The sequence below is a fragment of the Sminthopsis crassicaudata genome, chromosome 4, assembly GCF_048593235.1.
Source record: "Sminthopsis crassicaudata isolate SCR6 chromosome 4, ASM4859323v1, whole genome shotgun sequence".
Classification (NCBI taxonomy): Eukaryota; Metazoa; Chordata; class Mammalia; order Dasyuromorphia; family Dasyuridae; genus Sminthopsis; species Sminthopsis crassicaudata.
In genome coordinates, this window is record NC_133620.1 from 388,988,917 (window position 1) to 389,015,921 (window position 27,005).

Genomic DNA, 27,005 nt, shown 5'->3' on the forward strand with positions numbered 1-27,005 from the left:
TTGTTATTTCATTGTCACTGTCCTACACTATTATCCTTAATTACGGTCTATCTTCCCTTACCCTTTCCTTCTCTCTCCTACCTCTTTCATTCTCCTATTTTCCCCTTCCCTTAAAATATGTTGATTGACCCAATCTAGGCATCCTTTGATCTGTACAAAGAACTTTTCTAATTCAAGCCTTTCAATACTCAGATACTCAGGGATTATATTTGTAGATGGATAGGAAAAACTGAATGACTCTTTCAGATGGAAGGGCTTAATAATATGGAGAATGAAGAAGAAACAGATCAAAAGATCCGCTTTTTAAAGGACCATTGACTTTTATAGTATATTAAGGATTTGTGTGTATTTGTATATATGTGTGATTATAATGAAGAATAAAGTGTACATGGAATCAATGAAAACTGTCAGCATTGATATTACTTATCAAGCCTAGAAAACAAAAAAAAAGAAATAATAAAGACTTTAAACTTTAGTTTGCTATCTAAAGGTGATTATCAACATAGTAATTTTTCAAAAAAATTATTATTTCTGCCTCTTAACTCCTATTTTTATTATGGTGTACTGATGAATCTGGATTCTTGAATTATATGCCAGTAGAGAATAAGTCTGGCAGATTCTAAGAAGCTGAGAATGTTTTCTTATCAGGCATATCAAATGTTAGGAAGATAGTCTGAATGAAAAGAAGCAAATTTCATAAGTTCTACTCCATTATTGCATTATTAATGAAGGTATTTGGCATCTCTAAGTATTTCTACCTATCAATTAGTAATTAAAATTATTAAAAAAGAAATAACTATAAAAAGAAAAAAAAAGAAATTACTGTAAAAAGCAAAAAAGCAAAAAACCCCCCAAAACCCACAATTATTTACTAAGTATTTGTACCTTGAACTCTGTTTACTAAAGCTGTAGGGTGGCAAAGACAAAATGAAATGAAACACTTCTTTCCTTTAGGATCCTTACATTCCACCTGAGAGGCACAGGTATGTAAATAACAAAATAATATTGTACAACATTGAAAAATGGGAGTAGGAGGGACAGCTGCAGTGCAGTGGATAGAGCACCAGCCCTGAAGTCAGGAGGACCTGAGTTCAAACGTGACCTCAGACACTTAACACTTCCTAGGTGTGTGACCCTAGGCAAGTCACTTAATCCCAACTGCCTCAGCAAAAAAGAAAAAAAAAAAAAAAAGAAAAATGGGAGTAGGAACCTCTAGTAAATAAAAGTTTCATCTATTCTACTAAGAAGTTGCACTTTAAAGGAAGAAACAGAATTAATTAACCTACATGCATTTTTTTTCTTTTTGGATATTCTAGTAGGAGGTGGCAACCATCCCCTTCTGGTACCCTATGATACTTTGACAGCCAAAGAAAAAGCCAAGGATAGAGAGAAAGCACAGGATATTCTCAAGTTTTTACAGATAAATGGCTATGCCGTATCCAGGTAAAATAATAATTTATATAGTGGAAAATACATTTTTAAATAAATATTTAAATATCTATAACAAAAGACTAAACACTAAGCAAGCTTAATAGTTTCCCACTAATTTTCACCTTGGGAGTTGATATAGTATTTGTATATTCAAAAAAAGAGCAGACTAACAAAGTTGTTTTGGTTTTGTTTGTTTGATTGATTTTTTTTAATGAAATGACTAAGTATACTAACTTTTTTCATAGCCATTCCTTACACTTACTTCTATAATTCTCATCCACAATTACTGTAATATTCTGTTTGTTTATATTTTCAAATCATATAGTAACATTACATGAAAAATTCCATAGGTATATGCTTTTAAGATTTTTTTCCTAAATGGAATTTTTACCACCTCAGAATAAATTATTAATTTGTTTTTAATATTAAATTAGAAGTACATATTCATTAGATATTATTTCCAGTTCTTCTTTTGATCTATTTTTATAAGTAATAATATGGGGACAATAAGTACCATTAGAAATATTCTTATTTTTTGTAAAATTAATCATTTAGTTGACTTTATAGAATCTTACTTGTATGTATTTTCTTTTTAGGGGATTCAAGGACTTGGAATTAGACACACCATCAATTGAAAAACGCTTTGCCTATAGTTTTCTTCAACAACTTATCAGATATGTGGATGAAGCTCATCAATATATTTTGGAGTTTGGTATGATACCAATGTACTTTTAATAACAAATGAGCTTTTGCACACTTGAGAATAAGATTATTAATACCAGGACAGAGAAGAAAAAACATCATGAGATCTTAAACGGTCTTAAATTTTAGCTGACCTCATCAAATCATCTTTGACCAAAATATAATTAATGATTTTTGATTAGGAAACATTATTTGAAAGCACATAAAAAGGGAGTAGGAAAATAGTTAAGTAATGTGGTATGGAAAAGAAAAAATTAAGAAATTGGTTAAAAATTCTAGTTATATGACTGAGCAAGATATTTAGTTTCCCCCAGGGCTAGTTTTTTCATCTTTGAAATTGAAATAATAACATTTACAATGTTTACTTTCTAGTGTTTCATGGATCAAATTGGAGGATACTTTTTTTAAAACTTTTGTAAATTATAAAACATTGTTAAACTTAAAAAATACTTAGACATACAAATGGATTGTGATCTCATCAATTTGGAAGTTTCTCCAAATAATGCATATCACAATATATCCATCTTTTCCTATCCTATGCTTCTTTATCCATGTCCTTTCCAAAGTTCATTCCTAAAAGTAAAACCAAAATGCTGGATTTTTTTTTTATACTGACATTATAATGAAACTAGTACACTCTGGATCTCCATTTTCTTGTTCTTATAATGTGACCAATTTATCTTTTTTTCATATATATCTTTTCTTAGTATCATAAAATTATTTAATAATTACTTTGATATCTGTTCTATTTTGGAATTCTTCATTATTTATATTACACACTACTCATTCCTGCTTTTGACTCTGTTGCTATCCATTTGATATTCCTTTTTACTTCTTCAAAGTCCATTGTATTTTGTGTTTTTTAGCCTCATTTCTCTACATTGGTAGGATGTTATCATTAAAAAATTCCTTTATATATAGTGGCCATTCAGCACTTTTACAATTTTAGTGCCACTAGCATGTATCTTTTCTAGATGTATTTTATTTTGTTCAATCTGGCTACTTTTCTCATCTTTATACACTTTAATGTTATTTCTGTTTCCTCTAAAAGCAATCCTAGAACTGAGTTTTTAAAGTCCAAATGCAGTACACCACTCTTGATGGAGAAAATAAATTATTATTATAGTTTTTAAAAATGTTTTTCTTATTTATATTCCTCCAGTTTCCTCCTGGAGTGCTCTCAAAATGAAGAGCTTAATTTGCTTAATTGAGTACCTGTCAAACTTTTTTCAAAGTAGTTTATATTCCATTGCATTTCCTGTTTTATGAGATGCTGCTGCTAATTGTTTATCTTCAGTGAAATTTTACAAAGAGTTTATATGTTTGTTTGGTGTTACAAGCCATTTCTATTCAGCACATGTATTAGATGTTTGTTGATCAAGATACTTTTGGACTTGATCTCAGTATTTTGTCTGTTGTTTTGTTGTTGTTGTTGTTGCTGTTTTGTTGTTTTGCATTGTATAAACTTCTGGATAGAACCATTTTCAGTGTTGATGTTACTTATTCTGTCCATTTCAAATTTTCAATTTTCAGTTATGTTTTGAAATCATTTAGGGCTAGGTTATTTTAATTATATTTCATATCTCCTCTCATTTTTCTTGCTTTTTCACTAATTCTAATCTTCAATTGCACGAATCAGTGGTTTATGTATATATACACTTTGATTCAGGGTTAATAACCACAACAACAAAAACATTTTCCTGACTATTAAAATATAACCTGCTTTTAAATTACTTTTTTTTTTTTTAATAAAAATGATAGCACTGGACATGGCATGTACCAAATAACACCATAAAGAACCTTTTTAGAATTAAAGATATAAATTAGATTTCACTATTGCAGAACGCACAATGATTTTTAGCATTCCTTTTTTTTTTTTTTTCCTTTTTTCTTTTCTTTTTTTTTCCTGAGGCTGGGGTTAAGTGACTTTCCCAGGGTCACACAGCTAGGAAGGGTTAAGTGTCTGAGACTAGATTTGAACTCGGGTCCTCCTGAATTCAAGGCTGGTGCTCTATCCACTGCGCCACCTAGCTGCCCCTAGAACGCACAATTATTGAGATATTCATTATTCATCTTCATGCCTCTATGATTAACTCTATGTAACAAACATTTATATAATTATTATTGTGTTGTTGTTCAGTCTTTTCAGTTATGTCTGACTTGTAATGATCTCATTTGAGCCTTTTCCTTCTCCAACTCATTTTACAGATGAAGAAACTGTGGCAAAGAGAGTTAGTAACTTTTGCAGGGGCATACAGCTAATACATATCTAAGGCAAGATTTGAACTCAGTATTCCCAACTCCAGGATGCTGAGCCATGTAGCTACTCTTATATTATATTTCAGCATAATATTTCAGTTCATTCACAAACCATTTTTGCCTCAGACCTCATTCCCCTTACCCCTTACAGATTCTTCTCTAATATGTATGAATAATTGCCATCTTAAGAAAATAATATTTTGGGCAAGTCACTTAAACCCAATTGCCTCAGCAAAAAAAAAAAAAAAAGAATATTTTATAGGAAAAAGATATTTTACCTCCCCCCCAATTTCACTCTCTCATTTTATGTATTATCTCTGTATTTTGAACAAATAAACTATGCTTATTTATTTTTTAATAAAATTTTTAACATTTTAAAATAATAAGTGAAACTTATTGAACAGTAAAATAAGTATTTTATTATTAGTTATTGCCTCCGTCAGGGCCCTATAAGACTGGAAATTTATTTATTTCTTTTCTCCATCAGATTCCTTCTTCCCCAGGTTTCTCTCTTTTGTGGTTTCTTTGTTAAAAAGAACATAGGCAAATATGCCAGATATGCAAATGTATCCAGACATATCCTTATGGCTTAAAATTAATTTGACATTTTGCACCTCATTTTTAATTTTTGTAGTTTGTAAGTAGAGTTTATTTCTGGCATTTTAAATTGAATATTCAGTAAATAGTTGTCTTAAAAATGTTTCCTACCTTAAAAAAAATTCCCTAATGAAATAAGCTCCATATGTTTATGGCTGAAGAATTATAAACTCATACACTAGGATTTGCTTGTTCTTGACATTTCTCTCAATCTTAAGTACAGCTACAGCTTTTCCAGTGAAATCTTGAGGAGAAACTCTCCCCTGCATTCCTAATCCAATTGTCTTGTTTATAAAGGGATTCCCTATTTCCAACTTTATAACTCTCTTCCTAAACTTCTTGGTTTTAAGGCAGCCAATCCTAACTTAATTTATAATATATACTCTAGTTGAAACTATATCTGCAATTCAGAAGGAAAAAAACAAAACAAAACATTTTTTTTCAGATATTCTTCTCAATGAGTGATATTTAATTGGAGAATTAAATTAAAATCATAATGAAATTTTTTATCTTCATGTTCAAAAGTGTACATATATGTAACTACATATATATTTTATATAATATTTATGAATATTAAAAGTCACATCTTAAAGAATTTTTAAATTTCTTATTTATTAAAAGAAATAAGATCTGAATTGGGAAGATCTTCTAAGGATCTTAGAATATGATCTAGCCTCTCCTCTAATCTCTTATCTTCATTTTTTTCAGGAGTTATGAAGTGGAGAAGTAGGGAAATATTAGGTAAAAGGCAAGGAAATGTGTTCCTAATTTACATGGATGGCAGAGTCATATTATAGTCTAAGCATTTGGTTTTATGATAAAATTCCAGGTCACATGTACAAATAAACCAGAGAATAGTATATATTATGTCACATACAATATGGATTGAAAAAAAAAAAAGGAAAAATACAGCTATAAAGTACAGTATATAGAGTGCTGGACCTGTACTTAGGGAGACTTATCCTTGTTAGTTCAAATTGTTAGATACTTACTATATGACCCTAGGCAAGTCACTTAACCTGTTTGTCTCAGCTCCTCATCTATAAATGAGCTAAAGAAAGAAATGGCAAAACCATTCTAGTCTTTATCAAGAAAATCCTAAATAGGGAAATGACAAGTTAGACAGCTGAAACAAACTAAACAGCAACAACATGGAAGAACAACAAATTAACATCTCCAAATATATTCTTCTGCAAATCTTTACTGATGTGTAGATAAGAGAGGAATATCCAATTTTAATGTCAAACTTCATATTTGCTTTCAAATCTATGTAACTGGAGTGCAGCTAGACTGATAAAGTCTTAGCCTTCTAAAATTAATCCTGTTAATCATCTAGAATTTTCACTCCTTTCCTAGAATGGCTGAAATAGTACAAACTAAGAAGCAGAAGAAATGGGAAGTATAGTAGGCACATTTATATTTAATACAACCACATTTTCATCGATTCCATATGTAAAATTTATTAACTTATTTTTTAATATTCTTCCCCTAGACATATTTATTAGACAACTTATTTGTGCTTTATGACAAATAATTATGTTCTCCATTTAGTCTTTTGAACATAGGAAAAGCAAAATTAATGAGATAATGAGAATTAAAATATAGCTTTATTTTTTTTAAGGTATTAATGTCATTTTGACCTAGGTTTCTCAATACTGACATTATGAGCTATTCTGGGATGTGTTAGCCACCATACTACTTCTGCTGATTTCCCCTCCCCCCAAAAAAAAGAAGGCATTATTCTTGAAAAGCAGCAAAGATTAGTTAATAGAAAACTGGCCTTATAATCAGGAAAAACCTGTATTTCAAAGCCTGCCTGTGATATATGTCTTAATATGTCTTATTACCATGGGTAAACCATTTCTCTGTGCTTCCAATAACTATCTAAAATTGCTTCACAACTGAATTGCTTATCTATATTAGCGAAGGGAATTTTCTTCCTGGAAGTTCCCTATACCAATAAAAGCATACATCCAGGTGTCCTTTCCATCTCTCTCTCTAAATTCTCATTGTAGTCTAGCTACCTTTTTATATATAAGAATAGAATAATTAGGAGAGTGTGTGTGCTGTCTTCAGATAATTAAAAATGTGTCCTATGAAAAAAGGATTCTGTTAGATCCAGAAAAAAAGAAAACAATTTGTAAATAGAGTTTATAGAAGAGATAATTTATAGAATTGACTTAATCTTAAGGAAAACTTCCTAAAAGTTATATCCAAATAGCAAACATCAAAAAATAGAATAATCCCAATTTATTGAATTTTCTACTGGTGGAACAGTTAAAAGATTGTTCATTTAGAAAATGAATGACCACTTGTCAAGCATATATGAGAGAGAAAAACTTCATGTTTTTTGGTTTTTTTATTTTATTTTTTTTACTTGGGGGGGATGTCCTAGGTGATTTTTAAGATGCCCTCCACTTTTAGAGATTCTTTATCATATGTCAAATTGAAAGTGATCTTTTCTAAGCACTGGGAATATCTAAGATTTTTAGGCTCTTATTGAAATTGTTTTTTGTAATATATTACACATATCTAACATTATTCTTGAGTTTTCAGATGAAATGTTTTGATTGGAGAGTTCTGAGAAGCAGCTTAGCACATTGATTAGATGAATGATGTTGGATCCAGGAAAATTCAGCTTAAGTTCTGCTTCTCTACTCACTAATAGAGTGACCACGAGCAAGGCATGTTTTCCCTCTGCCTTTCACCCTAACATGCCAATCAAAAATAAAAGAAATTCTGGAAACCAAGTTCAGTGACTAGAGTCAAATCAACAGTTTTGTAATTCAATGTTCAGCTGCCCTTATTTGATAACGTTCTCTTCCCCTAAATGTTGAAGAGAGGCAGACTTTGATGGCACTTTATTTTGAAAGGGGTTGTCTGCCACATATCAGATATATTCTAATGCTATCCAAATATGTTTATGAATATAATTTTGATGTATATATTAATTTGACCCTATGTTTTATTAAAAAAAATTCTGTACAATACAGTAGCCTCTACTTATTCATAATCCCAAATCCCAATGTTATTACATTATTTTGTCTTGTTTTTCATTAAACTTTACAAGGTAACATATTGAATGAAGTTCTATTATTCTAAATTATTCACTCTGGATTCAGAAAAAGTAAAATTGTGTTCAGTTTTTGAAGTGCAGTATCCATTTAAAAACTTTTCATTTTTACAGATGGTGGCAGCAGAAGCAAAGGAGAGCATTTTCCTTATGAACAGGAAATCAAATTCTTCGCTAAAGTACAGTATATTCTTGTTGCTATACTATTTGTTTACAGATTATGGCATTCAATAATTTGCCTGTGTTCAAGATGCATTTGTATGATGTGGAATTTCACTTGGTAACATAGATATGTAAATATTCTATGGCATGAAAATGCATGAATTCCATGAATTAAATGTTCTCCCTTTCTTCACAGCACTTTGTCTTATGCTTCCACTTCTCTCCCTATTTAATATCCTAAATAGCAATTAGTTGTGAGCAAAATAGATTTAAAAGTCTTCATATTTCTTTGAATTATGTTGACTAGAATGGAAATATATCTTTCTCTATTTTTTAATAAGAACAGTTTAGTAATATTATGGTTTTGAAAATTGGCTCAGTGTTTCTTGTTAAGTAGAAATTAAACCTAATGAAAACATTACTTTTTTATAAATAAAAAAATTCAAAATCAGGCTTACGTGCATATGTTTATTTGAAACCCTTCTTAAGTCAGTAATTAGTAGGTAGTGACAAAGAATAATACATTCAATGAACTCCATTGTTTACTTATAACTTGTTTCCTGCTACTTAACTGTCTATAAAAGGAAGTTGTAATACTCAGTCTTCTACCATCCCATCAAACTTGTGGTAAAATGAATCTAAGAAATTTCTTCTAATTAAAATTTACATCTTTCTCTAGTCATCAAATAAAAATTATTTGCTTAATCAAGCCCAATATATCTTATTAGGTTTTGTGGAAGGAACTAGCATTTCTAAAAAATCACATTACAACATACTACTTTTTTCTGTCTAGTGTCCCAGTTCTAGGTAGTCAATTGAACCAAAGAAGCAAAATTTAGAATCCTGCTATTGATGACATAGCTATGAACATGGGAGGACTTTTTGCATGTAATCCTACCTTATATCACACTCTCAAAACATTCTGGTCACTTTCAAACCACTGAGAACACTTGAGATGATGGTATCTATTTTTCTCTGCTTTCATTCAGGTTGTGCTTCCTTTAATTGATCAATATTTCAAAAACCATCGCTTATACTTCTTATCTGCAGCAAGCAGGCCTCTCAGCACTGGAGGACATGCATCTAACAAGGAAAAAGAAATGGTTACGAGGTAAACATTTATTTTGTATTAGTTAAGATTAAATTATGTGTGTGTGAAATAGTTTCTCTAGAATATCTATCTGTCTATCTTTTAATCCATTATTAGAGTTATACTAAAATGATTTTACTTTTCATTTTTTCAGTACTTAGCAGGTATATCCATAAATGTTTGAATGAAAATTTAAAAACATACCCAGCACATTGCTTAAACATAATATAAAAAGTTGATAGAAATTTTTCTTAGTCTTCAGCTATTAGGTCTGAAACAAACAGTGAATAGCAGGGCAATTAACTTTTTGATGGATATAACAATTAGGTAAAATGAAACTAAGGAAAATGAATCACTAATAAAGAAAAAAAATTAACTTTCTTGATTATGTTGTAGATTTAGGAAAGTGGAGTTATATTTTAAAGTTTTGGTCCTTCTAATATCAAGACTGATTAGCCTCAGTCTTAGAATGGATTCTCAGTGAAGTGACAATAATTAATTTCTTCCTATTCCCTTTTTACTCCCCCCCTTGTGTTTTTTGCTATCAACCTATCTTTGCGCATGAGTTGGAGATCCAAAAGAAGCAGAACCAATATCCCCAAGATGATAAAACAAAGCATAATTTTTTTGTTTTACTGTTTGAGAAAACAATGTAACCTATAGCAATCACAATATAGTAATAATAAATGTTGTTAGAATATTCATTTTGAAAAGTAGAAATAATAAATACTAGACAGGGATATATTAAGATGTATATATTCCATCACTATTATGTATCAGTGTTTTTTTTTTTTTCATTTTTAAGTGATGTACACTTCATCTTTTTGTATCATTCAGATTTTATAGAGGGCATTTCTTTTGTGGTGATCTTCCATCTAATGAATCCATATTCCATATGAGTGTGGACTTTTTATCAGTGAAAATTCAAATTGCCTTTGCCAGCATTGAATTATTGTCTTCTACCATATATCTATAAACCATTCCTGTGGAGAATGAAATTTGTTTCAGAGTGCTGTGTATAGACCAAGTTTGCTAAAAAGATCATTGTTTCCAGAACATTGATACACTCACACACATACACATACACATACACACATATTTATACATACATATATACATACACATACCCACATAAGCAAATGTATGCTATATGAAGTAAAAACAAATCAGTATAGTAATAAAAAATTAAAAAACAACCCCATTAAGCAGAGAAAAAAAGTAACAGCAGTCCTCTTCAAAGTTTTGCATCTCCTGGCTTGTATAACATAATCTCTGATTCTTGATTAATGTTGATTATTCCTTTTTGGCTTAGCTCCATCTAAAGCTATCATCAGTATGAGCCACCCTTAAGTGATATAAGCTTTGTGTCTTTGGGCTGTCCTTCTATCCCCACTATAGAATATTCTGTTCATTTGTTCTTTCTTTCATTTCTTTCTCACTAAGAATTAGTCATTTTTCTTCCCCTTTTATTTTTATATTCATATTTATATTCATAAATTGTTATTTAGGCCTTGAATCTTCCTATCTACCCTCTCATTTTATAGATAAGGAAACTAAGCCTGGAGAGTAGGAGAAATTTGTCCATATCAGATACATATAGTAAGTTGTAGAATTCTAATTCTTCTTACTCCTCTTCTTCACAGTATTCTGTGATAATGCTAGCTAACCAGACAATTAATTGCCCAAGTACTTTAAGCCCCTCAGCAAGCCCTGTGCATTTGAAAGCCTGACATGCTGCTGTGCCCCTGTCATTACTGCCTTTCCTCTTTTACTACTTTTCCTCTTCAGTTTGAAGAAACTGCCAGGATACAACTGGAAGAAATTAGAGGCTTTCGCTAGAATGACTGAATGCCAATTAGACACCATGAAGCCCAACCCTTCATTTTACAGATGAGAAAAGTGAGGCTCAGAGAAAACAAGGGACTTACCCAAGATTATATAACTGGTACCTAGGAAAGTTCATATTCAGACTTCTATCTTTTGCTGATTCCTGTATCTCATGCAAATTTTCTCCCCTTTCTGCACATTGGTAATAGATTTTTCCATAAATAGTCATCTGCTATAACTTAGACTGATTTTTTCTGACTGATATCTAATTTTTAATAAACAAAAGCAAATTTTTATAATTTTAGTGCATTTGAATGAGATGTAGTGATGTTTTGTCATAATCTTTTAGAACCAATTTTTCTATATTTGTCTCATTAAGAAAAATATTTTTAAAAATAACGAGACAATTCATTTTTACCAAGAATTGTTCCTTTTTTTTTTTTTTTCTTCTTTTCTGAGGCTGGGGTTAAGTAACTTGCCCAGGGTCACACAGCTAGGAAGTGTTAAGTGTCTGAGATCAGATTTGAACTTGGATCCTCCTGAATTCAAGGCTGGTGCTCTATCCACTGCACCACCTAGCTGCCCCAAGAATTGTTACTTTTATGATACCATAAAAATCCACTGGAAAATATTTTTATTTAATATTTCAACAATACAAAATTTTTGTTTTTGTTGATTTATAAAATCCAAGTCTTTGTTTTGCCCATAAAATGGTATACAAACAATTTTAGACACATTTGAAATAGAAGTTGGAAGAACTCAACTGTTAAATATTTTTTGTTCTAATTTATTTTTGAAACAGTCACTCACAAAAAATTATTGTCATATCATCTACATATCTATCTATCTATCTATCTATCTATATATATTTATATCCATCTCTATCTACTTAAACACACTTTTATACTTTGATAGTTACATAATTTCATCAAGAGTGAATACTCTTTCTACTGATACAAATTGGAGCTGTACTATGGTTTCTTATCCTGTGTGATTCCTATGATGCTTTTGTCCTTTGAATAGGATTTATTCAGTTGAATAGAGGTCCTTTTCTTAGACTTTTGATATCTTATTTGTATCAATTATTACCTCTTATTAAGTAGTACCCCTTATTTATGTCCAATAAAGTATTAATCCGCTGGAGTTGTAGTTACTGTAGGTTTTCAAAGGCAATGCAAGCAGAAGAATAAGTTCTTCCAGGTCCTAGCAAGCAGGAAAAATATGCATAAAGGCTTAGAATTATGTATCTTATTTGAGAATCAACTAAGTAGATAGTGTAATTACTAAAAATGAATCCCAAGCAATGATTTTTTGGGGGGCTATAGAAAACTCAGATGGATTTTAATGATGGTGATGGTTTTCGTCTTATATTTAATCTTTGAAAATATTTCATATTTTGTAACTGAAGTAATTAGTACATGTAAGTAGTATGGTATTTATAGATAATGAGGATATGAATATCTTCTCTATGAATTTTCTATCTCTATGAGTTCTAAAACTGACTATTCAATTCTACATCATGCTTAGGGTGTTAAGTTTAGGAACCTCTTTCCTCATTTTAGAAGCCAAGTTTCATGGGATTGTTTAGTATACTTATCAGTTTTCCTTGTAACAGTGCATTAAAGGAAGCTTTAATCAAGAACATATGCTCTAATAGCATGTCTTGTTAGACTCTTCATTGCCAGAAATAATATGAGCTAGTGATATAAGGTGTCAACTAAAAAAAAAAAAAACTAATAAAGTCTCAAGATGCATAAAAAGTAGTGTACCTTTCCAAAACAAGGGAAATTATAGTCCAATAGTAGACACCTAGAGAATTGTATTTAGTTCTTGCTGCCATGTGTTTTAAGGAAATTCACAAGCTATAGTATATTTTAAAGACAAATTGGAAGGTAATATGACAAGTCACTGTACTAGGATAAGACATTGAAGTAGAATAGAGGGAACATATTAACTCTCTTTAAATATTTGAATGGCTGCCATGACAAGGGATTTGTTTGGTTAATTTCTTGGCCCCAAGAACAAAATTAAGATTCTTTAAGTTGCAAAGAAGCAAATTTGACTAGGTATCAGGAAAAACACAATAATTAGAATATTCCCAATGCAAGTTTCTCTTCACTAATGTACTTCAAGAGAAGAGGCAGGATGACTGCACATGTTATTAGAGAGAAGGTTGAAATTCAGATATAAGTTGGATTACATGACTTTGGAGTTCCTTGCAACTCTGACATCTTATGCTTTAACTTTCTTCTATGGCATAGTCATTAATTGACAACATAAACCAAGATAATATTGTGACTGCAGAGATACATCTAATGTAATAATGTAAACACAACTCTTTGCAGCTATTAGATATTAAATGCATATTTTGCTATTGTTTAAGATCATAGATAAAATGGAAAGAGCTTGATCTGACAGGCAAAGAACTTCAATCTGAATCCCTGTTCTATTGCTTTTGAGACTATGAATAATTCTCTTCCTTTCTTTAGTCTTTAGTTTTCTCATCTGTAAAATGAGATGATCCCATTGTTCCTTTCAGGTCTGCATCTTTGATCTTCTGGCTAAAATTCTTAAGTCAGTTTTTTTTCCAAGTATATTTCAGTAATTGAATTGATTGGAATCAAGCATAATCCTGGTGGGAGGGGGAATTGGAGAAAATGTGAGAAAGTATTGCGAGTCACAGTATAGAGATAATTTTATCATGTCATATATAGGTATGATTCCAAGGCACTCTAAGAACATAGAAGGATCCCTTTTACGGCTAATTTGCACAGTAAGTGGCTTAGATGAGTTATAGTAAATAGTAGGCGGGAACTTAAAACCAAAGTCTCACTCTATGATGTGGTCTCAGTTATCTACTTGAGAAGAAATACCTCTCTAATAGAATAACTATTTTAGAAGTATGTAGGGATTTTTGTTTACAACTTTCAAATATGATAAAGGTCTTAATATACAATTCTGTTCATGAATTTTTCAATATAAATTCTTTTTATTGAAAGGTAGGATAACTTATCTATTAATTTTCTTTAGTAAATTTTTTTTTCTGAATTACCTTTTTGTTGATGGTAGTAAAACATGCATGGGATACATAATTTTAGTTCATGTGGTTAGAGTATCAAATTAATGCAGCATTGGATCAAATCCCTCTTTCTGTGACCAAAGAGTAAACCTCAAAACATAGCCAGCTGTTTTATGTGTGAAGCTGTTGATAATAAAGAAAAATGAATAAGAATTTGCATGTGGTTAAGTCCTAATGAATCCATTACAACTACTAAAAACAATGAAAATAATAGTAAAATAGGGGGCAGTTTGGTGGCACAGTGGATAGAGCACCAGCCCTGAAGTCAGGAGGACCTGTGCTCAAATCTGGCCTCAGACACTTACCATGTGACCCTGGGCAAGTCACTTAACCTCAGTTGCCTCAGGAAAAAATAATAATAATAATAGCAAAACAGTACTATGAAGTATGGCACTACTGCCACTTTCATTGGAGAGCATGTTTATTTTCCAAAATTAGATGAATCTGGATTTTAATCTGGTAGGTATCTGTGTTAAATAAATATTTGGTCTCACTTTAGTTGTTAGGACACATAATCATTTACATAACAAAGCTTTCCAAAAATCCTATCCTTATTAGCATTCAAAACCTAGAGGATTTAGATGGATTTTCATCTTTCCAAGATAGGAGTAAGGCACAAATAGTGATGAAAAACATAACAAGCACCACCAGATATCTTAGAATTTATTTGGCATCAATATCATTATAAAACTTTAAATATTTCAAATGCACTCATTTAATAGCTTATTCATTCAAAAGTAATCATAGGGTACCCACAGTTCTACATGCTATATGGTTTAATAATGTAGTCTTTGACCTCATGAAGCTTGCAATCTCTTAGATCAAAGTTATAACTAAAAGTCATATAAAATATCTATTCTTTTTATTATTTTTCCCTTGGAATAGTTGATTGATAATATTTCTGAATTTTTTTTGTTTTGTAAATAAAATAGGTGAACTTAGAATGGATAGGGTTGGTTAGTTCAAATTATATGACAAAACTCAAAGTAGATTTCAAAATATTGATCCAACAAGCACAAAACTTTTGTTGCTATATATTTTCGTTAATGTAAATATTTTCAAATATTCATTGACAAAATGGCAAAAACACACTTTTAGCTTCTGATTTCCTTCAGTGGTTATATACTTATGGATTTCATGTAGATTGCTTCTATATTAATTAGCTTTGCTTCCAATTTTTTTTTTGTTTCTTATAATATGTGCTTATTTAACCATGTTTGTTAAAGGTATGCACTTAAAGATTCTTTCTTTAGTACCTTTTACTCTCATATTCTGCTCAGATAATTGATTCTTTCTGCGTGACATCATGTTGCTTTTTTCTTGCTCATATATCAGCTGTTTTTTTCTCTCCCTTTTTTTCTTTCTCCCCATCTTTTTTCTTTTTCCCCTTTCTCTTCCTCCCCCCCCTCTCTCTCCCTTTTTCTCTCTTACTCTCTTACTCTCTCTCTCTCTTACTCTCTCTCTCTCTCTCTCTCTCTCTCTCTCTCTCTCTCTCTCTCTCTCTCTCTTTCTTTCTCTCTCTCTCTCTCTTTTTTTTTTTCTTTTGTCTTCAGCCTATTCTGCAAACTTGGAGTTCTTGTCAGGCATAGGATTTCACTGTTTGGTAAGGAGACCCTTGACAAATACCAGCATGGCCATCACTTGGTTTTCTTTGCCATTTTGCATTGTGTTGTGTCTTGCTTTGTTGCATGAATGCATGGTTGCATGGCTGCATGCAAGGTCATCATTGGCCAAAGAATGTTTTCTAGGCTGATTTTACTTAGCAGTTCTTCTAGTTGAGGGTGTGGCAGGTTTTATTTGCTAGTTCAAAATATTTGAAATTTGAGGGATATTTTCAAAATTTTAAAAGAAAGTGTTAGTGTTTGTCATATCTTGTTTTCTCTGAATATAGAAAAAAATTATACCATAGAACTTCATTTATTTTTTTATTTAAATGAATTAAAGTACTGTTACAAAGTTCTATCTCTGATTCATATATAGTCCCTTCATTTTCTTATGCTCTAAATTCCAAATCTATATGACTATTGCATTTCAGATATTAGTATTCAATCATGAGAAAGGCTTGGTGAAAAAAAAAAAAAAAAAAAAAAAAAAAAAAAGGAGGGTTAGGGAGAAGAACATAATGTACCAGGCATCTTGTAATTTCTGGTTCCATCAAATATATAGTTTAATGTCGTTTCCCAGATTTAAAGTATGGTAAAATATTTTCCATAGTCTTCTTTGGACTGAACTATTAGGGAACAATGAAATCTTATGTTTCATAATTTACTATAGCTGCTTTTGAAAGGTCATAGAGCATATATGAACTATTTTGACTGCTTTTTATCAATTTAAGAATGTTCCTGGATGATATCAGTTTTCAAATTTTTTTTGACCTCATAGCTATTTAATATAGGTCCTCAAAGTTTCATTCTATTCATATGGAAAACTAAGAGTGTATGTATCTGTGTGGTGTATGTATATGTGTGCATATGGACATTACACAAACATTATTTTGAAATTTTTCATTTTACTATGAGATCCAATTCACTTTCTGTTAATAATAGAAAAACACTATTCATTTTCTAAAATTATTCTTTGGTGTTAAAGTTTTTTTTTGTTTGTTTGTTTTTTGTTTTTTTACTTAGTATCTTGTTTCCTTTAAACTTCTGGAATTTTGCATTTGTGTTCTTATTATTTCAGAAATTAACTTGGGAATTGTCTATTGAATATTATGTACTTGAATTACTTTAGTTTTAATTTATTAACAGAGAAGTAAATTTTATGAAAATTATTAAGCCTTTCTTTTAACAGTGATTTTGTAGTTCTCTACTGTCTTGATTCTGAGACAATCTAATATTCATAATTCTTTTAAGATACATTTGTGAACATTAGTTGTACTCTGTGGTGGCCACTTTCCCTGGACATTATGAATTCTTCCATACCTTGAATATATGTTCCTATTACTTTTGTTTTATGCAATTCTAAAATTATTAATTGAAGAGAAAAATATAATAGAATTATGAGCAAGAAATGATCAGTTCAGAAGTACAGTGTTGATCTATTATTGATTCAGTGTTTTTCCAACTTGTTAGTTGTTCCCCATTTCATATTTAATTTTCCCAAATTTTAAATATCAGCAAGAAGCTAAAAAATTAGATGATACTAATATACATATGTTGCTGATGAATTCTATGTAAATAATTTTTCAATAAATGTTCTCATCTAAATTCTTTAAGAATTTTTTTTTCTTTTTGAGTAAAAACAGTAAATAATCCTTTTGTAAAATAGTCTCCAGATTATCAGTAATGTAAAGTTAGATATTCTAAAAGTGATAAGTACCGGTAAGACTGTTATTTTTAGCAGTTCTTTGTAGGATATCATATGTCATTTTTGTTTTTTATTATATTATGATTGTTATTTCATATTTTGTATCTTAAATTTTTCTTAGAACTAGAGTTAAGAGATACAATTTGAGTTCATTGATTTTTTTTTGCTTGGAAATTATTTTTAGAATCTGGATTTCTAAGTTGTATGTCCAAATCAAAGTGGAACCAAAGACTTGTATAGGCCATAATTATATACAAATGACAGTAATTATAATATGTAATGGATATTTGTTGGATATTCTAATCATATTCCAAAGTTGGCTGTCATCTGACATCTGTAATTATCAAGTCTTATTAATTAGTTTGAGATGTGTCTTTTAACACACACACACACACACACACACACATATATATATATATATATATATATATATATATATATATATATATATATATATCAACTGAATCCCCACTTACACATATGTCTTTATGTATACACATATGTATATACACATATAAAACCTTTTTAGGAAATTGTAATCTAGATGCTAAAATATTTTATGTTAATATCAGGAAAAGTAAGTTATAGAAATAAGATAACTTATCTCATAGAAGATAAAAATTAAAAGAAGAAAAATAGCCTCATATGTGTGTGTATATACATATGCACATATACATCTATCTATCTATCTATCTATCTATATATTTATATACTTTGAAAAATATATTCTGCAAATTGAAAATCAGTCCTGCCCTTGTATTCTTGGGCAAGATTAGGCAGGCCATAGATTGTGATGATGGAAGCAAACCTTGCTAGTAGGGTTAGGCAGAAATAAATAACAATCCTTTTCCCTAATATATAGAGTCCACTCTTAGTCATTTTGCTTATTTTTTCCACTATTTTTTTAGACTAGAAATTTCCTCTACTATTTTCAAGGAAGTAACACAGGAATTTTTAAATATATTTATTTAATATTTTATTTTTTGTGACAACCATGTTAGCACCCTGAATACCTTAGAATCAGCAGGAGTCAGGATAAGCAAAAGTCTTTATTCTTGATCTTTAGTAGTAGAAGTGAAGGGGATGGACGTGTAGGATCTCTACAACCTCACCTCCTCATCTCCCCCCCAGAGTGAGTCTGTCTAGTCTCACTCTACCTCCCAGTCCCTCCCACAATTCTCTGTATACACAAAATAATTGGGCACAGGACAGTGGGAAGAGCCATTTTCCAAGCATATTCTTATAGAATATTGTCCAATCGGTAATTAGCCTCAGGTGTTCCATTGTCCTACCTCAGTGCATTGACTCAAGAGTTTCAGCCCTTTACAATTTTTTCCCAATTAAATGCTAATCTACTTTAATATTCATTTTTTAACAAAAAAATTACCTTTAAGATTCTCTTCCCTTTTCCTGTCCTCTCTCTTTATAAAGAAAGCAAACATTTTGATATAGCTTATACATGTGAAATCATGCAAAACATTTCCAAATTAGTTATTCTTTGAAATAATCCATGAAAAATAAAGTTTAAAAAACAGTATGGTTTGATCTGCATTCAAATTCCATCAATTTTTTTTTTTCTGGAGATGGTTAGCTTTTTTTATCATAAGTCCTTTGAAATTGTCTTGGATCATTGTTGAATAGCTAAGCTATTAATAGTTAATGATCATAACTAGCAATATTCAGCTCATTTCACTTTTCATCATGTCATGTAAGTCTTTACAGGTTTTTCTGAGAGCATCTTGTTCATTTCATATAGTATAATAGTATTCAATTACAATCATATACCACACTTTCATCAGTTCCCCGATTGATGGTTATTTTTTTTCCCACAAAGAAGATGCTATAAATATTTTTGGACATATTAGTCCTTTTCCTTTTTGATGTGGGTGATACCTTAGAGTTGTTTTAATTTGCATTTTTTTCCATCTGATGATAGCTTGCTTTCATTACTTCTTTTGGAAACTGCCTATTCATAGTCTTTCCCTATTTGTTAATTGGAGAATGGCTCTTATGTTTTATAGATTTGTCTCAGTTCTATATATTGTTTGAGAAATAAGATTTTTATCAGAGAAACTTGCTATAAATTTTTTTCAAAGTTAAGATTACTGTGTGTTTTCTTCATTCTACTTTTCCTCCTGTTTATCATATCTTTTTTCTCCTTTCATGCTTTCCATCCCAGAAAATGTTTTTCTTTTGATTTCTGCCTCTCCCATCTGTACTTCCCTTCTATCAGAACACCCCCCTTCATTTCTTATAAGATATATTTCTATGCTCAGCTGAGTATATATGCTATTTCCTCTGTGCAATTTTCTGAAGTGAGTAAGGTTTAAATCTTATCACATTGTTCAGACTTAATTCTGGTTGTCTGAGAAGCCAGACCATTTCTCCCTATTGCTTAGAGACACTTAACCAAGTTAACTAGGTTTTGCTGACCAGAAGCTCATTCAAGCAATTGATCTGCACACAACTGATTCCATACTACTGATCAACCAGTTATTTTTTCCTTGTTCTTTTGCTTATTTACGGATCCTTGGGAGAATAGGACATCACTTTTTGGCAGGGGGAGGGGGAGAACAGGCAGTTGTAACTATTCATTCTCTTCTTTCCAACGTGGAAACTCCTTCCAATTAAAAGTCAGATCATTTCATATTGTTTCCTTCTAATTAATTATCATTATTTGATTAATTGTTTTTAATATATGAAAGTTGTCTTCCTGTGGGTCCTAGGCACAAGTTGAGGAAATCTGGTCCCAATTTGTTGACGAATTGGCACATATTGCTTGTAAATCAATATGTGTGAAAGAGTAAACTTTGTTTTCTCAGTCATTTAATCTCTTATTTGCCACAAGCTATTTGATCATGACTTTCAAGTAGTCCAAAAATTCTTAAATTAAACAATTAAAAAAAAAAATAATAAATTAAATAAATAATAAATTGATCTACTTTCTAGATCAGCTGTTTTTCCAATGAAATTCACATATCCAATTGTTTCATTTTTAAAATGTTATCCTACTGTTTCTTAGTGTCTCATGGAGTTATTAGGTTCCATATACCCAATTCCAGTGTTTAAAGAATTATTTTATTCAGTAAACTTTTGCACCACCTTTTGCAATTGGCCGTTTTTACTTTTTAATTCTATTCTTGGACCTCATTTTCCATATGGTAAATTCTTCTTTTACTCTTTAGTGAATTTTTGTGTATCTTTTTTCCATTTGGCCAATTTTGCTCTTTTAAGGAGTTCTTCAGCATTTTTGTACCTCTTTTCTTTTTTAAAAAAGATTTATTGAACTAAATACTAAATTAAATTAATAGAAAAAAGAACAGAAAAGGAAAATAAAAAAAACAGAACAAAACATTGCTATGTTCTCAAAAATTTATCAGAGAAGATTCAAAATATAGAACAATAAAATTCCATTTCAAGAGAGCATATAGTAATAGAAGAATTATATTCATGAATGTCCATCTTTGCTTCCATGTAGATTATTCTTTTATTCTCTGCTTTACCCTTTTTACTTTGTTCTTTTTTACCTCTTTATACAATTCCCCCCTTCACCAAGCAGGCTACAGTTAAGCACAGATTTAATTCACACCCACCCACAAAACCATTCACACACATATATACATATGTGTGTGTGTGTGTGTGTGTGTGTGTGTAGATATGTACACATATACATAGATCTACATACATTTAAAATAATATCTCTCTTGATTGATTTTTAAGTTTGATTTTGTCTAATATCAATGATTAGTTGCTCTACTTTGTTTTTCTAATAAATTCTGCTCCTGATCCTTGTTATAGTGTTTCTATATATCTCTAATTTCTTCTCCCTGTTAACTCTTTTACTTTAAGTCTGTTCTTTAACTTGCCTTGCTTAACCTCCTTGCTTAACATGCCTAATTTAACCTTCTCCAACCTATGGATTCCTTCCTTAACTTCTCCCCAAGCCTTTCCTTCCCTCTTTATCCCATTTCCATTGGCCTACAAACTTTGTCCCACTACTATTATTCTATACACCTTTCTGTACCCCATCTTTTCTTATTCCCTTCCCCCCTTATTTATAGATTTTGGAGGGTGCTATATCCTTCATGGTATATATATATAGTGTTGCCTATTTAACCCATTCCCAATGTGATTAGACTTACATAATTATGAGCTCTTCTCCCCCTTCTAATACCTTTGTGTCTATTCTTCCTCTACATCTCATTTGTGTAACATAATGGCTATTTTTACCTTTGGCTTTTTAGAGCCAAATCATACTCAACTCTGCCCCAGTCTTTCTTTTAAGCTACCCTGCCAATCTTAAAGATATCACATACATTTTCATGCCCAAAAAACCCAAACAATTTATTCATGTTAAAATCCTTGAAATTAAGTTTTTATATTGGGTCATATGTTAAAATTTTTTATTAATTTCAAGTTTGTTGAGACAAAGCCCTGAAAATCTGCAAGTTCATTGAATGTCCTTTTTTTTCCATTCAATATTATGGATGGTTTTGCTGACATTACATTTTTTACCTCAGGCCTAGTTCTTTTGATTGCTGGTAGATATAATTCCAGGACCTGTGGGCTTTTATTGTGGCTGTTGATAAATCCTGTACAATTCTAACTGTAGCACCATCATGTTTGAATGGTTTTTTTTTTCTTGTTTCTTGTAAAATTTTCTCTTTGATCTAGGGGTTTCAAAATTTGGTTATAATATTCATATGTATTTTCCACAAAGAATCTCTTTGGGTGGTGATTGGTGATTTTTTTTTCTATTCACCAATCTTTGTTTGCCCTGAGGTTCAAATGTGTTCTGTTTGTGGGGGAAATCTGGAAAGTTTGAAATTTACTGATCTGTTCTGCAATCTTCCCAGAATCTTTTTTATTTCATCATTTTCTTCTATCATTGTCATTTGTTTTCCCAATTTTCCCTCTATAAATCTTATTTTTAAAATCCTTTTTGACCTCTTCTAAGAATTCTTTTTGGTATTGAAAGCAGTTCACATTTTTCTTTGAGGATTTGGACATTTTGGCTTTATTGTTTTGTTCTTTCTATGATCAGGTTTTTGCTGTTGTCATTATTACTTGTTCATTTCTCCAGCATATTTCTCTTAACTTTGAACTTTATGTTAAAATTGGCTTCTACTGCCAAGATGGAGGAAGCACTGTCCCAAGCTTCAGTTATTTTCAGAGCTAGGTTGTGGGCCAGAGGAGAAGGATCAGTATGTTTTTAGTTCTTTCAAGGTGATAATTTCTCATGGCCTTTGCTCTGGTCTGCGCATGACCAAAAGCACTCTTTTTTACCCTGGAACTGTGTGACCAAGGTCCCTACTCCTCTGCAGCCATAAGTTGTGGTGTGCTGGTATTCCTTCTTGAGACTGCAATCTAGGACTATGACCCAGAATTGAGGATGGATAATGCAGTTCTCTTATTGCCGACTAAGTAGACTAAGTATTTCCATGAACAAATTAAAATTCTCCATAACCAAATCAAAAAAAAAAAAACAAAACAAACAGTTATACTTGTGGCACAGATGCCTACAGAATAGTGTTTCACTATAAATTTTCTAGGATCCATATGAAAATAAGTTTTAAAATTTTATGTTTTCTTGTAGGAAAAAGAAAGTATCAGGTGGTTGAAATTCATTCAATTTAAGGGTTAGGCTTTCTTTACTTTTCCATATTCTTATTTTACTGAAACCTCTTGGTTTTTAAAATTCCTTAAAATGAGAATGTCAGTCAAAATTAGGTTAGTAAATCTCATTATTTCATATAGATTTAAGAGATTACATTACAGAATAATTAGTAAATATGCTAATTACTGAAAAGATCATTGAAAACACACAAGAAATAAAAAGCTCTTTAATTTAACCATGTTATTGAACTTAATAGTGACTTGTATATGTTAATGTTATATCATAATGTAACTATAAAGATTTGTCATATTATTAAGTTAGCTCTAAATTATGCTGTTATTTCTTTAGGAGTGATAGATTATATTTACATATTCCACTAGTATATCCTGTCAAATTTATCTTTGCAAACACCTATTAAGCACCTGATCCATGAAGGCATTATTGTAGATAACAGAATAGAGATGTAGAATAATTTGAACACAGAAAATTCACGAAAAGAAAAGGAATAAAAATGCAAAATAAAAACACCGAATAATCTCTGGACTTGTATGAGGAGCTTGAATAGACCTCATTTAGGAAGTATCATATGAAGTAAGTCAGCTTTGAAAGAATTCTAAGAAATGAAGAGTGAATTTAGGAATAGGGGTAACTTGTGCAGTGGCACATATAAGTCAAGAAGGACAGTTTCACTGAAATGTAGCATTTGCAAAGGAGCATAATATGCAGTGTGACTAGAAATGTGGGCCAGAATCAGATTGTGAAGAGCTTTAGATGCAAACATAGATAAGAGGTAATCTGGTTAGATCTGATCTTTCAGATTATCACTTTGGCAGATGTGTGAAGAATGGATTTAAGAGCAGGTTGTCTATTGTCTATAGGCAAAGAGACCAGTTTCAAAGCTCAGTGAAAGATGATCAGGGCTTTAATTAGAATGACTGGGATGTGAGTGGAGGGGAACTAGTAAATTACAGAGATCTGGTGACTCTGTCCTGAAACCTTTTCTTTTCTCTGTACCATTTCAATGAAAGTTGTCAGCTCCTGTGGATTCAATTATCCCTTTTTCTGCAGGTGATATTCACATCTGTTTATCCAACCCTAACCTCTAATTTACTCTTAAATTTCCAAATGTGTTTTAAGACATCTCAAACTGGATAACCTCATATATATCTTAAAGATATATATGATATATAAGATACATATCTTAAAAACACCATGTCTAAAGCTGAACTCATTATGTTTGCCCCAAAACTTTCCCCATTTCTAAACATTCGGGAGATATCATCATCATCACAGTGACCCAGTTATGCAATCTAATTGTCATCCTCAATTCCTAACTCTTCTCTCCTTCACAATGTCAATTTGCATATTTAATCATTTGCCAAGTCCTATGGATTTTATCTTCCCAGAATCTCTCATATAAACCTTTTTTTCTCTGACATTGCTACTACTCTGTTTCAGGTTCTCATCACCTTTTGCCTAGACCATTTCAGTGTCCTTCTGACAATTATTTGGATACGATGGTATAAAGATAAAGGTATAAAGAATCAAGGTAGATTATAAATTTTGGAATCAGTGTGATTAGAAGAATTTTAATGTCCTCAACAGAGATATACAAGTTAAGAACGGGTGAGAAGTATAGTGTTATAGGTAAATTTGTTCCATATAATTCTGTATTGCATTTCAAATTCTTCAAGAACACAATACAAAATTCAGTTATCCATAGTAGACAATCTCAAATACAAACAGTTCCCTATGGAGATGTACTAACTTTGAAAAAAAACTATAAGTTAAAATTTTCTTTCTTGTATTGTATTTTCATTATCTTGGTAAATATTTCTCAGTTTACATTTGCTGATCACTTTGATACTTTTGCTCCACAGAATGAAACAAACCATTAAGGAACTTCTGGTATATAGAAGATATCCACAGTTGACTAAGAGGATAAAGGACATTTTTAACTAAGCTATGACTTTTACAATACATTTTAAGATACTTTCTGATTTTTTAACTGGCTTAACTCTAAGGAGTTCCTGTCCTTAGAACTGCCTTTGTACTTATTTACCTAGTAGTCATTTATCAAATTCTAGTTATAACTTTAGGAGCAGCACATTAGAAATTTAAATTTTTTTTGTTGTAAGTAAAATATTAGCTATTAAAAATTTTGTTTCTTTTCAGAGTTTTTAAATTTATTTGTTAACTTGCTAATGCTGCTTCAAGAACTGATTTGGGCTTAAAAATAAATTTTATTGAATGTCTATGATGTGTTAGATTTTTCCTTTATCTCCCTCCATCCACTCCCCTAGATGCCAGGCAATCTTATAGATGTTAAATATGTTATAGTATATCCTAGATACAATGTGTGCATAACCTAACAGTTCTCTTGTTGCACAGGAAGAAATAGATTCAGAAGGTAAAAATAACCTAAGAAGAAAAACAAAAATGCAAACAATTTACACACCTTTCCCAGTGTTCCTTCTCTGGGTGTAGCTGATTCTGTCCATCAGTGATCATTTGGAACTGAATTAGAAGGGATCATATGTTGTAGAGGAGAATGTAACATGCCCAAATAATTATAATATAGGATACATTATGATAGAAACAAAAGAGATGTGGACAAATTTTTATTTTGGAAAATTTCAGAAAGGAAGGATCATTTTAATCTAGGAATATCCATAAAACTAAATGGAGTAGAAAACAATAAACTTGAACCTTTGATAGAGATAATTGTTTCAATAGGCATATATAAGAAAGGAATGCATTCTGAGGGTATAAGAATATCATAAATCCATGGAGACAGGAAGTGGCAAGATGCTATCAAAGTAAAAATTGGCTCTATGGTACAAATGACTTCAGTGAAGTAAACCTAGAAAGACAGGCTACTGCCAAGTTGTGAAGAACTTCAAATAACAGATAAAGTCATTTATATTTTATCTTATAAAATCTTATATCCTTTATCCAAAAAGGAGCCAAAGAAGGTTTTAGAAAGATTCATACATTAAAAAAAAATTCTTATCATACCAATATGAAGAGTGGATTATGGAAGGAAGAGATAAGAGGTCATGAAGACAATTAGGAGGCTATGCAAATGCAGCTGAAAAATTATGAGGATCTTAGCATAGTACCAATGTCAGAAAAAGGACAGATGTATAAGATATGGAAATGATAGGAAGATCAGATTAGTTTAGTTTTAGATGTGTTAAACTGAGGTTTAAATTGAACATCATAAAGGAGGTGGCTTGCACAAAGTTGGGAATATGAGACTGAACTTAAGTGTAAAGATCCTTTTTGAATATGTAGATTCGATAGTCATTTTAACAGTGTTGTGGATCTTTGAAGCCATAGAAAAGGAAAAGATCACCAAGAAAAAGTATTACTAGAACAAGGAAGAACCTGAGATACATCTTCTATTTCATCATCTGTAAAAAAATGGACTAACTGACCTCTGAGGTCTTTTCCACAGGATCATATGATATATGTTTATGAAGTAGGAAGAGGAAGATGAAAAGGTGAAAGATTAATAAGGAGTCATCACACAGATAAAAGGAATATCAGGGAAAACAGTATCACAGAAGCCATGTGGAGAGGTAGTACTCATCAGTTTTAAATGCTCCAGAATTAAAGACAATAATTTCCTTTTACATTAGCAAATCAAATGTTTCATGTATTCTATATATGTTCATAGACTGTAATGTTTATCAACGATCAGCAAATTGATGTGTTAAAATTGTGGTAACTTTTCTTTTTGTTGAGTGATTGTTTAATTGATGGTTCCTACCTTCATCAAAGGCTATTAAGAAAATGATATAATTTTTAAGCCTAGCAAAAAACCCCCACAAATTTTCATTTAGGATTGTTCCTT

General features: G+C 30.9%; 1 protein-coding gene across 2 annotated transcripts in view; it reads left to right on the plus strand.

The window, feature by feature from the left end:
* Positions 1-27,005, plus strand: part of RYR2 (ryanodine receptor 2) — a 699,155-nt gene that overhangs the window by 492,992 nt on the left and 179,158 nt on the right. For both annotated transcript variants that reach the window (XM_074262493.1, XM_074262494.1), the window contains 5 exons: positions 1,317-1,443; positions 2,028-2,143; positions 8,177-8,241; positions 9,214-9,335; positions 15,774-15,823. In XM_074262493.1, coding sequence (XP_074118594.1) covers positions 1,317-1,443; positions 2,028-2,143; positions 8,177-8,241; positions 9,214-9,335; positions 15,774-15,823 — 480 coding nt within the window. The remainder of the gene's footprint in view (positions 1-1,316; positions 1,444-2,027; positions 2,144-8,176; positions 8,242-9,213; positions 9,336-15,773; positions 15,824-27,005) is intronic.